Genomic DNA, 14,703 nt, shown 5'->3' on the forward strand with positions numbered 1-14,703 from the left:
ATGTGGAGGTATCAGTTCAGTCGCTCAGTTGTGTCTGACTTTTTGCAACCCCATGGACTGCAGCACACCAGGCCTCCCTGTCCATCACCAACTCTTGGAGTTTACTCAAACTCATGTCCATTGAGTCAGTGATGCCATCCAACCATCTCACCCTCTGTCGTCCCGTTCTCCTCCTGCCTTCAATCTTCCCCAGCCATCAGGGTCTTTTCCAATGAGTCAGTTTTTCGCATCAGGTGGCCAAAGTATTAAGAGCTTCAGCCTCAGCATCAGTCCCTCCAATAAATATTCAGGACTGATTTCCTTTAGGATGGCCTGGTTGGATCTCCTTGCAGTCCAGGGACTCTCAAGAGTCTTCTCCAACACCACAGTTCAAAAGCATCGATTCTTTGGTGCTCAGCTTTCTTTATAGTCCAACTCTCACATCCATACATGACTGCCAGGGGCGGATAGTCTACCTATGGGAGTTAATCCTCACAGTCTCAAACCTAACATACTCTGGCAAATGGATATAACTCATGTCTCTTCATTTGGAAAACTGTCCTTTGTTCATGTAACTGTAGATACCTTTTCTCATGTTATTATTGCAACTGCTCGTACTGGAGAGGCAGTTAAAGATGTGATACAACATCTCTTTACTTGTTTTTCATATTTGGGCCTGCCAAAAGCTCTGAAAACTGACAATGCTCCTGCTTACACTTCTAAGTCTTTTCAGGAATTTTGTATAAAGTTTCAAATTAAACACAATACAGGCATCCCTTATAATCCACAGGGACAAGCCATTGTGGAAAGCGCACATCAAACATTAAAAACACAAATCCAAAAAATTAAAGGAAGGGGAATTTAAGTATAGTTCCCCCCATCAGATCTTACAACATGCTCTCTTTGTAATAAATAACCTAAATGCTGATTCATCTGGAACAACAAGATATAAAACCATTAGTCAAATGGAAGGACCTCCTCTCAGGACAATGAAGGGTCCTGACCCATTACTAACTAGCGGTCGAGGATGTGCTTGTATTTTTCCACAGGATGCAGATTCTCCAATTTAGATCCAGGACAGGCTGATTCGCCATGCTGCAGTCCCCCAGACATCCAGTTTCCCCATTGCTTCAATCACAAAAGAGGAGCCTGCCAGAAGGGGAGGCAAGATAAACATCGAGATCCTAGCGAGACCGACGGGGCTGCTGCAGTGCGAACTCCAACCAGAAAATAATTCTACTTATTCTGTTTTGGTTTGTCTACCCTCTCCTTATGTTTTTCTCTTTACCAACGATTCTGGAAAACTTAATGTACATATGACTTTCACTGGTGGACCCAATGTAGTGACTTGTGAACAATGCATGCTCTCATCTTGTTTAAATCCTCAGTATAATGTTTGCTCCTTTGTAGTGTTACAACGTCCACCTTATCTTATGATGTAACCACTTATTGATATGATAATTTTGGTCTTGCTGTATTACAACAACTACAGGATTTAATGCGATCGCGACGGTTTGTGGGCTTGCTTATCCTGGGAATAGCAGCTTTAATAGCAGCAATATCATTGACTCAACAACTGCATACTGCCCAATATGTTGATACCGGGTCTAAAAATGTTTCTCTAACTCTAGCAACACAGGAAGCTATAGATAGAAAGTTGGAGATGAGGGTAGATGCCTTGGAAGAGGCAATAATGCATATTGGGACTGAGTTACAGGCTTTAAAAGTGAAAATGGCTCTGTCTTGCCACGCTGATTACCCGTGGATATGCGTGACATCTTTAAAGGTAAACAGATTATGAATGGGAAAAAATTAAAAATCCTATCTCATGTGTTTGGAACAGCTCTGACATTGGCCTGGACTTAGGGAAACTTCATAATCAAATACAGACCTTGGAACACTTTCCACTGGATTTTACCGCCGCTGGAGCAGCTAACGACTTTTTTCACACCTTCTCTAACTTTATTTATGGAAAAAACATTCTATCTAATATCTTTAGTTCTAATTTTGCTTCTCATAATCTTTCTTCCTTGTATTGTCAGGATTCTTCGGCAGAACATTCAGAAGCTCGCGACTGAGCTGCATCTGGCTGTTTTAAGAAATAAAAAAGGGGGAGATGCCGGGAGCAGGAGCTCCGCCCCTGGCAAAGGTCACGAGGAAGGAGGCCGGGCATATGCAAAGGTGGGATCGGGCCTCAGGAGTCCCCCTGGAAATTCTCGAGCATCTACCCCCAAAACCAGAGTCTGCCTACTTTCTGCTTTGTGCTTTCACCTACACCTCTGACTTTACGGGGGTCTGTCCCCCACTACCTCTCTCTGAAAAAGAGTTAACTTACAGCTCCAGTTAATAAAGTTCCTGGGTGTGACAGTGTTTCAACCTACAAACTCCTTTGGAAGTCCTCTAGCCTACCTGAATAGGTTTTTCCGGCCACATGTGATTGTTCAGAGCCTCCCAACTGTGAGAGGCATGAGATGTTCTAAACTGTCTGAATACAGATTCCTTTGAGAGGTTAAAAGATTGATTAGAAATGGTATTGGTGAAGGGTTTTTCACTTGTTGGGCCAATGTTTGCTGCTAAGTTTCCATATCCCTTACCTGCTGTGTCCCTGGCAGTGTATTGATTAATATAATTGGTGTAAGTAGTAGCTTTAATGTTTGTAATCTTGGACCCTTGAGTTAATTCTTTTTCTTGTTATAGCCCACCACACCTTTGCCCTATGGGAATGCAACTTTATCTAATGCTTTTGGAGGATGGCGCCTGACTTTAGAATAATCACCTTTAGAGAAAAATAAGTTTCTTAAAATGTTAACAGGCCTCCGGGCCAGAAGATGATGCAAATCACCTAAACTTTTGCATATGATAAGTTTGCAGGAAGAAAGCCTGGCTTACTGCATGACTCTACTCCTTCCCCCATTATCCTCTATGCATAACTTAAGGTATAAAAACTACTTTGGAAAATAAAGTGCGGGCCTTGTTCACCGAAGCTTGGTCTCCCCATGTCGTTCTTTCTCTCACCTTCTGGCTGAATTATTCAGCCTCTTTTCTCCACTGAATTTCCTCACTGAGCTATCCTTATTTAACCACTCTTTATATCTTTAATTAACATTTAAGTAAGCTGTTGTTTCCTGATCGCCGAAGCTGTCTCCCCTTTGAAACCCCTGGATCCACCGGGGCTGGACCCCGGCACATGACTACTGGAACAACCAAAGCTTTGACTAGACAGACCTTTGTCAGTAAAGTAACGTCTCTGCTTTTCAATATGCTGTCTAGGTTGGTCATAGCTTTTCTTTCAAGGAGCAAGCGTTTTAATTTTAAGGCTGCAGTCACCATCTGCAGTGATTTTGGAGCCCCAAGAAAATAAAGTCTCTCACTGTTTCCATTGTTTCCCCATCTATTTGCCATGAAGTGATGGGACCGGATGCCATGATCTTAGTTTTCTGAATGTTGAGCTTTAAGCCAACTTTTTCACTCTCCTCTTTCCCTTTCATCAAGAAGCTCTTTAGTTCTTCTTCACTAAGGTATGAAATTGCTAGGATAAAAGGCAAAATTTCAGGTCTATGGGATAAATCCCTAAAATATGAGTTTATAGAACCTGACAAATTAGGAACATTATTTGACTTTGCAGGGAAACCTTTCCAGAAACCTCAACAAATAATGCTGTTTCCTCTTAAATATAGAAATCCAGTCCTAGTTCACATCAGGCTTCACAAGTTTGTGTGTCTGTCTCTCCTCCCCACTGCCATCTCTCTATTTTTCTATCTTTATCTCCATTTTAGAATACTCACACACATACACACTCATTCTTACACACATTCACATGTGCACAGTAAGCAACACCTGACATGGACCACAGTGCTATAGAATGTCATTCCAGGATGACAACAGGGTTCAGAACTTTTGTTTGCTTTCCCTGGTAGCTCAGACAGTAAAGTGTCTGCCTACAATGCGGGAGACCTGGCTTTGATCCCTGGGTCAGGAAGATCCCCTGGAGAAGGGAAAGGCTACCCACTCCAGTATTCATGCCTGGAAAATCCCATGGACTGAGGAGCCTGGTGGGCTATAGTCCATGGGGTCGCAAAGAGTTGGACATGACCGAGTGACTTCACTTCACTTCACTTTCTGCCATAAGGGTGGTGTCATCTGCGTATCGGAGGTTACTGTGTTAGGTATACATGTGTAGGTACATGTGAACGTAAAAAGTCTAAGCACATGAGAGAGGGAAAAGAGGGCAGTACAGAACAATGGTTAAGAACATAAGACTCTGATGCCTGACTGCCCAGCTTTGATTCCTAGATATGCTGTTCAATAACTGTGTGAAAGAAAGTGAAAGTTTATTCGCTAAGTCATGTCTGACTCTTTGCTACCCCTGGTCTATAGCCCGCCAGGCTCCTCTGTCCATGGAATTTTCCAGGAAAGAATACTGGAGTGGGTAGTCATGCCTTCTCCAGGGGATCTTCCCAGTCCAGGGAGTGGACCCAGGTCTCCTGCACTGCAGGCAGATTCTTCACCGTCTGAGCCACCAGGGAAGTGCAAACTGTGTGTCCCCGGGCTTAGCAGGTAGCACAGCTGTGCCTCAGTCCTGTCATTAGGGGCAGTGACAGTGCTTACATCATATGGTCTGGGGATTTAGGAAACTAAAGAAATTACCGTAAGGATTCAAAGGAAGGCCTGGCAGATAACAAACACGACACAAACGTTAGTGGGAAAAGCGTGTGTGTCTGTACATACTGTTTCTGTTTCATACACACACACATAAACACACATACTGAGTTGCCACACAAAAACATACCTATTTCGTCCTGTGCATAGTAGTTCAAAAAGCTTGAAAGCTACAGCTCTACACGAACTTATATGCTTTTCCTCTAGGAAAAAAAATACAAATTATGTAGGCCAAAGAATTTTCCCTTTCTATCTATCTCTTAGTAACCTCAGGGTTAAATTTAAGACACAATTACAATGACTATCTCAGCCCAGATTTCTACATCATCTATTTCACTTTCCTGTTATCTGACTTTTGCTCTATTTTCATCTTTTTTTTTTAAGTTCCTTATTTTTTTATTCTACCTTTGAAAATGCCCTTAAATCTGTATTTGAAAATTGGTACATTTTAAGATACATTTAAAATAAAATTCACTTAATTTTACATATTTATCAAACAGAAGCACAGATTCTAAATTCCTTTATAGAACAGATACCTTATTTGCACACTAAATTTCAAATCTTAAAAAACTACATAACTATATAAAACTTAAAACTTAATATTGCAACTATAAAACTTAGTATTTCAACATAATTTTAATATAGAAACAGGGAATTTGAGCCATTAAATTCAATCATTTTTAAAGTTAGTGACTCTTGCCAGGATTTTTAAAATAAAAACAAAATGTCTAAGACTAATAAAGATAGACTGATTAAAATAGATTCTTCTTCTAACATACAAAGAGCTATAAACCCAAAACATGCCTGCATACATAAACAGATGCTAAAGGCACACATGAGATGTGGTAAAAGCACATGAAATCATAGGCAGTAATATTTTATGCAAGAGACTGAGATAGGCTATTTGTTTTAGGTATAAACCTGTATATCCTCTCTAGAAGATATATAACACCGACGACCTGGAAGACAATAAAAGCACCAGCATTCTACATATAATCCAATTAATTTTTTAAACTAACCAGGGTCAAATGTGACTCATTTAGTTAATTATTTTAAATGGTCAAAAACAGTTGCTCAGCTGAAATCAAGACCACAAAACCAATACATTTTCTCATGGATGGTGTTAGCTTCTTAAAAAAAAAAGATTTAATATGTGAGAAAGTTGACAATAAAAAATAGTTTCAGGAATGACTATCTATGGATTCCATTTATGCATACTGGATTAGCTTGAATAATTAAAGACTGAGTGCATGATATCTGCTAGATCAGCACTTTTTAATTTCAGAGAAAGCACTCGACACCACGGGCACTAATCCCGCTAATAACTGCATGAGCATGTGGTGCGGCCATCTCCCAAAAGTCTCCTACAGATGACCCATGTAAACCACATGGCATTTCTTATCCCTGGTCCCAAATGACTTGAAAACCAAAGATCCATCAGGAAAGGAGAAAAAGCTGCACAGGAAGCCATGTTCCACTGTGAGACGTAGACTAGAATTGATTACCAAAGAACCCACTAAAAGGAAAACACAGGAAATCACACAAATGAGCTGTTTGGGTTTAAAACGCTTGCCTCCTCTCTCTTGCTCCAAAACTTCCCAGGTTCAGGCTGAACCCAGACCCGAGCCTCGGCCACACGCTGCTGAGGCTCCTCCTCTGCCCCTACCGCCCGCTTACTCTTCTCTGAGCATTCCTGCAGGAAGTCAATGCACTCCATTCTAGCTAACGTGACCTAGGACAGCAGCAGTAATGAGTCAGACTGGATTTACACTAGGGAGATGATGTCAACCAACATCCTTAAGTGGAATCATCTTTTGATTTTAGAATAAAACATCACAAATATTTAACCCCTAAGATTTCCTTAAGCACTGCAGGCTTACACTGAAACATAAGCAACAGTGGGCACACACATGCAAAACTATAAACTTTTTTAAATGACGATTTTGACAATATAACGAATATAGGCTTTTAAAAACATTATTTTGATAAAATACTTTCCAAACACCTAAAGGGAATTGAATGACAAACGATGACTAAGTCATTGTTTTTGAAACAGTCTGTACATGACTCAAATCAGGTATTTTTCCCTTGCATCATATGGCCAAAAAGTAGCTGTGTCTTCAAGCTGCCTGGTGCAATTCCTAGCACCATCTAGTGGCAAATTACCCAGAAGAAAAAGAAATGTAGTCTTATTTAGTAAATGAGATGTGTTTCTGCAAAGTCTGCAGTAACAAAACATAAATACCTCTATATTTCACAAGGCTATCCTGTTAGGGATGGCTTTCGTGGAGTCTGGGTTTTGTTTTGCTGTTTTAGTTGCTAAGTCGTGTCCGACTCTTTGGCAACACCGTGGACTGCAGCCTGCCAGGCTCCTCTGTCCAAGGGATTTCCCAGGCAAGAGCACTGGAATGGGTTGCCATTTCCTTCTTCCCAGGAAGAAGATCCCAGGGGATCTTCCCCACCCAGGGATAGCCACATCTTTACTGGGAAGCAGATCCTTTACCACCGAGCCACCTGGGAAGCCCAGAGTCTGACACCAAAGAGCAAAGAACTCTCAGCGTGAACATCCGAGGACGGCACTGACGGCTGCGTGAACAGCACACAGCCGTCCCTCCACCGGACGGCACGGAAGGCTGCATAAACAGTGCACAGCCGTCCCTCCTCTGGATGGCTCCTGCAGGACAACTTGTAGGACCTGCCGATTACATGGCCACCCCGCCCCTCACCTCCAGAAAAGAAAAAGAAAAAAGCAACCTTCTTACAAGGGCACCAGGGACTGAGGAAGACAGAAATGGTTGCTGCTCATATTACTGGAGGCAAGGCATTTTGAATCTCTATACTCAATCAGCACTCATTTGAAGATCTTATAAACCCAGAAACAAACATTAAATGAAGATCACATTATTCAACTTGCAAGTCTGTGTGTAATCTATCTTTTTAAAAAAATGCTCACCAGGGAGGCTCAAGAGGGAGGGGATATATGTATACATATAGCTGATTCACTCTGATGTACAGCAGAAACTGACAACATTATAAAGCAATTACACGCCAATTTAAAAAATGCTCACTACTCTTTCCCAGCACCCAAAACAGTATCTGCTTCTTAACAAATGCATGTGAATGAATGAACCCCCAGAGCAATGGGAATGAAGTGAAAGGTTTTGAATATAAAAGTGACATGATCAAACTTACATTTAGGAATGAAGACTCTGGCTGTAGTGAGAGAAAGACTAGGAAGACACAGCCTGAAACTTCAAGATCTTTTGGTGGTTACGTGTCCCTATTTATTGCTGGACATATTTTGGGTTTCACAATAAATTATTTGTTGAGAGATAACAATCACTTATGTATCAAGCTAAAAATCTGAGACACTGATAATGCACTATACTAGCTCTTTTAAAATCTAGGCTTCTTCACCTTTCAGATTCATATATAGTTTATAGAGCATTTACTATGTATCAGGCAATCTAGATGTTTTATTACTCATTTTATACATATTTTATGCATATTTTGGGGCTTCCCAGGTAGTGTAGTGGCAAAGACTCTGCCTGCCAATCCAGGAGACGAAAGAGACTCAGGTTCGATCCCTGGGTCAGGAAGATCCCATGGAGTACGAAATAGCAACCACTCCAGTATTCTTGCCTGGAAAATTCCTTGGACAGAGGAGCCTGGTTGGCTACAGCTGATGGGGTCGCAAGGAGTCGGACATGACTGAGCAACTGAACACACGTGCGTATTTTAGCATAAGACTGTTAACCTAACATACAGAAGGTTGTTCAGAACCTAGAACGTTTGAAAAGTTAAAGAAGAAAACAAAGAAACACAATCTTCATTTGGCATGTTATTTTTAAGGAGACGCAAGAAACATGGGTTCAATCCCTGGGTTGAGAAGATCCCCTGGAGTGGGAAATGGCACTCTATTTCAGTATCCTTGCTGGAAAATTCTATGAGCAGAGGAGCCTGGAGGGCTATAGTCCATGGGGCTCAAAGAGTCGGACACGACTAAACAAGTAAGCACACGTACCCCCAATACACAACTCAACTCTTTAGAAATGCTAATAAAATTTCAACTACCAATAACATTTATGAAATATTTGTTGTTAGATTTTTAGTATTAGAAATATAACTTTAGTTGGAATTACTCCCAGATATGCTAACAAAGTGACTGCAAGAAAGAACTAATAATCTGTCCTTACGAAGAAGTCCTAAATAATTGTTTTTCTAATTTAGGGTACAGCTTTACAGTAGAATCCCCTGTTGAATAAATAATCGTAACTGGCGGTTATCCAGCAATTGGCGATTCATATCGATTGTCTCACTGATGTTGTAACGACATTGTGGGATAGGTACCATTAACTTTGGCCGATGGGGACCTAGGCTCACAGAGTTCATGTGATTTACCCAAGGAATGTAAGTGGTCAACGGTCAGGTCAAGATTCAAACCTGAGTCTTCCAAGTCATCGTTGATAGCCAAGTACCTCACAACTATGAATGCACCACAATTAGAAATCAACTCAAATCCACCCTTTATAGTTACATGACAAAATTTATCCTTTTTTGCCATAATGACAAAAAATCTCTGAAATACAGATCAACCATGATGAATAAAGAAAATTCAAAAAGAATACATGCTCCACTTCATTAAACACCAGAATGACTAACAATGCTCAGTGGTCCATTTAAAGACTTACTTCTATACTTGGGTGGAGCAGAATGGTCAAAAGGAAGGCAGCAGGAAAGGTAAAAAGAAAAACTAGAATCACTACTCACACAAGCAGTCCAAAGTTTCATCATGAAACAAAGATACTTCCTGAACCTGGAAGCACCAATCTCCAGACGACACTAGAAACACACACATGAACTGCGGAATTATTAGACTATTGCGAAACTCTGTACAGTTACCAACCGTGGGGAGGGAGCAGGGCAACAGGGTTGGAAACACATACGAAGATGACCTTAAGAGTCCACAATCCAGAAGAAAAACAGCAGCTGCGAACAAAATGCAAGAGAACCGCTCAGGACCGTGTTCCCTACCAAGGACTTCCAGGGCCACAGTTCAGAGAAGGAAGCTACTGCGCAGGATCTGGGCAGGTGGGAAAGAGAAAAGTATGAAGGTGGGGAAGGAGATAACGCGGGGCCTCAGGGGATGGGAGAGACACAGAACTGTAAGGGAGTAAAAACCAACCAGACTTGTAAGTAGGTGGAATATCGGGGTAACTGAAGAAAAAGACAGGAGAAAACAGAGCTAAGCCTGAAAGCAAGAAAAGAATTTGGACGTGAATAATTAACTAGAAAAAAAGGCACTAAAAGTTCTGAAATAGAAGAACAGCACAATAATGTTGAATTTTAATGAGGCTGCATATTATTTATAACAGGATATGTATAAAATGCATAAAATGGGAGAGAGAACTTGCAGAAAGTCCAGTTTAAAATAAAAAGAACCTTATTATCAACAATCCATGTATAAGGTAATACAAGTCAGGGCACTGAGAACAGAAAAGGTTAATCCAAGGGTCATGTTCAAAGAAAAATTACAGGGTTTTTGTGAGAAATAAGAAATAAAAAAGTCAAAATAGAGAAGGATCAAGTATTATTTGCAAGTTTCTAGCTTAGGAAACTAATCAGGAGATTAGCAATAGATCAAAAGAAATAAGATAGCCGAAAACAGAAATCAATACTCTGAATAAAAGTTTGTTTTTTTTTGTTTTTTGTTTTTTCCCATAAATATCACATGTATTTAAATATGAGATCAAAAAGTAACTCTTTCATTTTCCAATATTCCATGAAGTCTTCAAGATACTGAATGAATAGAATTTTTTCTGGTTCAAAGTACATAAAAATTAAATCATCAGAAGAGTTCTCAGTTCCACTTCCAAAGAAAGCCTGACAGGACACATTAAAAGCATCTGAGGAGGCTTTTCTATTATCCTAAGTAGTTCTGGGGAAAATTTATCTTAAAAAGGTAATTAAACTGAAAGATCAGTGGTAAAATTTTTGAATAAAAATTGAGATTTTATTCTAATCATAATAAAAGTTTCCACCTACTCCATTTAGTCATCAAAACTGTGATTTTAAATACAGAAATACCTACAATGACACTTAGCAGTGATTCCATCTTCTCCCAAGAGCAGGATAAGGTCAGCTGACAAAAAGGAAGCCCAGTAACAGGAAGAAGCATCAAGTGCAAGCACAAGTAAAGCAGGACACTGAACTCCTTTCTCACCTTTGCAGAATCATCTTAAAGACCTGTCTATGGTCAAGTTGCTCCAAAAAACTGAGGTAAATAATAAGACAAAGTGCTAAATATGTTGAAAGAAAATCCATCCAAAGTTTGTTTTAAAATCTGGCCTTCATACTCTGTGTGTTTTTGGAATCAAGGTAATGCTAGCCTTATACAATGAGTTGGAAGAAATAATTCCATTGTTTCTGTTCTCTGAATTTGTGAAAGGCCAGCATTATCTGTGCCTTGAGTGCTTGGCAGAACTCACTTTAGAAACCACCAGGTGACTCCCTGATGGTCCAGTGGCTAAGGATCTGCCAGCCGGTGCTGGAGACGGGTCCACTCCTGGTCTGGGAAGATTCCCACGTGCCACGGAGCAACCTGGCCTGTGCACCCCACCACTAAGCCTCAGCACCAGAGCCTGCGCTTGGCAACAGGAGGCCAATGGCCTGAAGCCAGAGAGGAGCCCTGCCTGCTGCACCTGGAGAGCAGCCCGCCTGCTGCACCTGGAGAGAGCAGTGAAGACCCAGAGCAGCCACACATAAGTGAACAAACAAATATAAAAACTGTACCAAGTGTTTTCCCAGCACGAGGATTTTTACTCACTGACCAGTTTCTTCAAGGATTAAAGGACTACTCAGGCTTTCTATTCTTTTTTCAATCAGTTTGGTGTTTTACACATTTCAAGATTCATGTGCATGTAAAAATTGGAGAAACACTACCTCAGACCACTAAATTCCTATCACTTCCCAAGTTATGTGCCATTTTTGTTCAATATTTCAGTTTTCTGGTTGTTAACCCTACAAATTAAGACATTTTGACCATGGTTTTACACAGTCAACATTGTTTAGATCTTTATTCACCAACAGTTTTTGCATCTCAGAATCTCTCCTGAGATCACTTTCCTTCTCCCTAAAATTGTATCTTTTAGCGAGGATGCATTGGTGGAAAACACACTCAGCTTTCTTAAGTCTGAAAATGTCTATTTTGCCCTTACTTCTGTAAAACAGCTTTGCTGGGAATCCAGTTCTAAATTGACAGTTATTTCTCTGGAAACTGTTTGGACACTCTTCCACACGGCTACGGTGCTCACGTGGTTGCTGCTGAAAAGTCATTTGTTCATCCATTCGTTGTTTCTCCAAAAGTAAGTCTTCCCTCCCCGGCAGTCTTTAGGGTGTTTCTCTGTTTCTGGTGTTCATCAGTTTCTCTCATGTATCTATGTAAGAATTCCTTTATAGTAATACTTGTCTGAGATTTTCTGTTTCCTAAATTTACAAATTCACATACTTAATCAATCCTAGAAAATGCTCAGCTATCATCTCTTTGGATATTTACCTCTCCCCACTCTATTTGCTCCTTCTGGGATTCTGATTAGATAAATTTACATGCTGACAAGACTAGCCATGTAATTAGCAGGTTCAGTGCAAAATGAAAATGTGGGATGCCTGGTTCATAAATTATTTAGAATCCAGAAGGGTGAAAGTAGAGCATGAAATCAAACATGAGGCTCTTCTAGTGTAGGGGCCTCTGCACCTGCACAGGTCACACGCCCGTGAGGCCCTGACTTCAGATAAGCAAGGACAGTGACAGTAAAATCCTGAAGGCAGAAGGAAGCAGAAATCAGAAAACCAAGAAGCATCTCCCACCTAGGGACAGCCACACTCTCATCATTTTGATGCACGGATCAGAAATTTTTCTATATATGTACATGTAGATATTCAGTCACACAATTTTTATATTATGGAAATGGTATATCATACATTCTCTTCTATAGTCTTTTTTCAAATTTACTGTATTATGGAGAGCTTTCAAAAACTTTAGTAAATACAGATCACTTCAATCCTATTGTACAGATAATAGAACATACAGGTACATGGTCATTTAAGCAAATTCATATTGTTAGGTTTCTGAAGAGTCTAGAGTTTTTCATTTTTAAAAGTGATGAGCATGGGCTATCAATGAAGTTGAGTGTGGACTGAATGAATCAATCAGTATAAACCACACTTCACAGAGTACTTGGCAAGTAACAAACTCTCCATAAATGTTAGTGGTTTTATAAAATATTATATCTTGTGTAAAAACTGAATTCATCTACACTCCCAACAGCAGGGTAAGAGAGATTTTTTTTTCCTTGATCCTTACCAATTCTTTTAAATTTTGCCTTTTGTATTTCTTCTCTTTTTCAATTTAGTTTCTACTATAAAGTGAATCAGGCATACGTATACACACATCCCCTCTTCTTTGGAGTCCCTTCCCCTTTAGCTCACCACGGAGCACTGCGTAGGTTCCCTCAGCTACACGGTAGGTTCTCAGGAGTTGCCTGCTTTACACACAGTGCCAGTGGTATACACTTGCCAATCCCAACGCATCTCACCATGCCCTCTTTCCCCCTTTGGCGTCCATACGTTTTTTCTCTGCATCTGAGTCTCTATTTCTTTTTGCAAATAAGGTCATCCATACCATGTATTTCTTCTAGGAATGCTCTGTTCACATTCTCTGAGAGTTCTCCTAATGGATTCCTTGTTGTTTTAAAATTTTAATGATTTCTGTGTTGGGGATGTCAATCCTTTGTCATAGGGGTATCAAGTGCTTTTTTTTTTTTTTCTCTTAAAAAAAAGAATTAACTTAAAGACTTACCTCCAGTTCCTAAGACCTTCAGGAGCTCAAAATTTTCAATCCCCACCTTCTCTGCATGTCCTGTTAAATTAGCTAAAAAAAGAAAGAGAAAAAATAAACAATTAAGGTGATAAGTAACAGGAGACAGTCCACGGGGCTTCTGATGTACCACAGTGTTTCATTTCTTGGAATGTTAAATAAGCATTCACTTGATCACTATTTGTTAAACAGCACAGCTATGCTTCATGTGATTTTCTGTATCTCATATATTACAACTTTTTTTTAGAATTTTGTTACTATATATCATTTGTATCGAAGGTTAACCATAAAGTGCTATATGACTTTCTACTGACCAAATAAACTGAAAATGAACACAAATTCTAATATGTAGATAGATATACAAAAAGAAAACTGGACAGATTCAGAAGATGCATTCATTTATTCAACATTTACCATCTGTAAAAGCCCCTCCAAGGCTCCAGGCTGTGCTCCACGCCCACTTCTGCCCCAAGTGCACGAGCAGCCTATACCAACGCCTGACCACGCTGGGCCCCAGCTCCCTTGCTCCTGATGTGCAAGCGCTGATCTCAGTGAAGCCTAAGACCTCTGCCAGTCCAAAATTCTAGAACTATGCCGAAAAACAAAAACTCTTCAAAAACACATTCTGGAATAAACAAAATGAGGATACCTTATAATGAGTATCTTCCAGTGTACCCCACTGAATTCTGGTCCCACTCTACAAGAAGTTAAGAAGTATGATGTTGGGGGAAGGTGGGGAGAAGTGCTCAGGCTGAATGAATTTGGAAATAGTCAGCTTAAAGTTTCACAAGTTTCTTTAATGCCAACCCTCAGAGATACTACACCATGAAAATATGCATGTGGATCTTCAAGACTGAGACACTTACATCTGTCAAATTTATTGGACCACAAGTTACTTTTTATGGTAATACCTATCCATACTGTGTGAACCAGCAGATTAGAAAGACATGATTAAGAAAGGCTTAGTTCAAATCCTAGTTCTACCGCTTACAAGCTCTGTAATCTTAAACAAATTACTTAACTTTTCTCTGTTTCAGATCCCTCTAGTGTAAAATGGGGAATAATAAAAACTGCCTGCCCTCAAAGCATATTGGTGCCTGCAATTTACGTTCAAATGTATTTTTAAAAAGATGGATTGATGGGAGAACACAGGTATGGACAGATACGTGATAAAGAAGGGCTTCCCAGTG

General features: G+C 40.1%; 1 protein-coding gene across 4 annotated transcripts in view; it reads right to left on the minus strand.

Moving 5' to 3' along the window:
- RPS6KA5 (ribosomal protein S6 kinase A5) overlaps positions 1-14,703 on the minus strand; it is a 219,661-nt gene that overhangs the window by 142,159 nt on the left and 62,799 nt on the right. For all 4 annotated transcript variants that reach the window (XM_061429707.1, XM_061429705.1, XM_061429708.1 and 1 more), the window contains exon 2: positions 13,496-13,567. In XM_061429707.1, coding sequence (XP_061285691.1) covers positions 13,496-13,567 — 72 coding nt within the window. The remainder of the gene's footprint in view (positions 1-13,495; positions 13,568-14,703) is intronic.

This window comes from Bos javanicus, chromosome 10 (genome assembly GCF_032452875.1).
Source record: "Bos javanicus breed banteng chromosome 10, ARS-OSU_banteng_1.0, whole genome shotgun sequence".
NCBI classification, from domain to species: domain Eukaryota; kingdom Metazoa; phylum Chordata; class Mammalia; order Artiodactyla; family Bovidae; genus Bos; species Bos javanicus.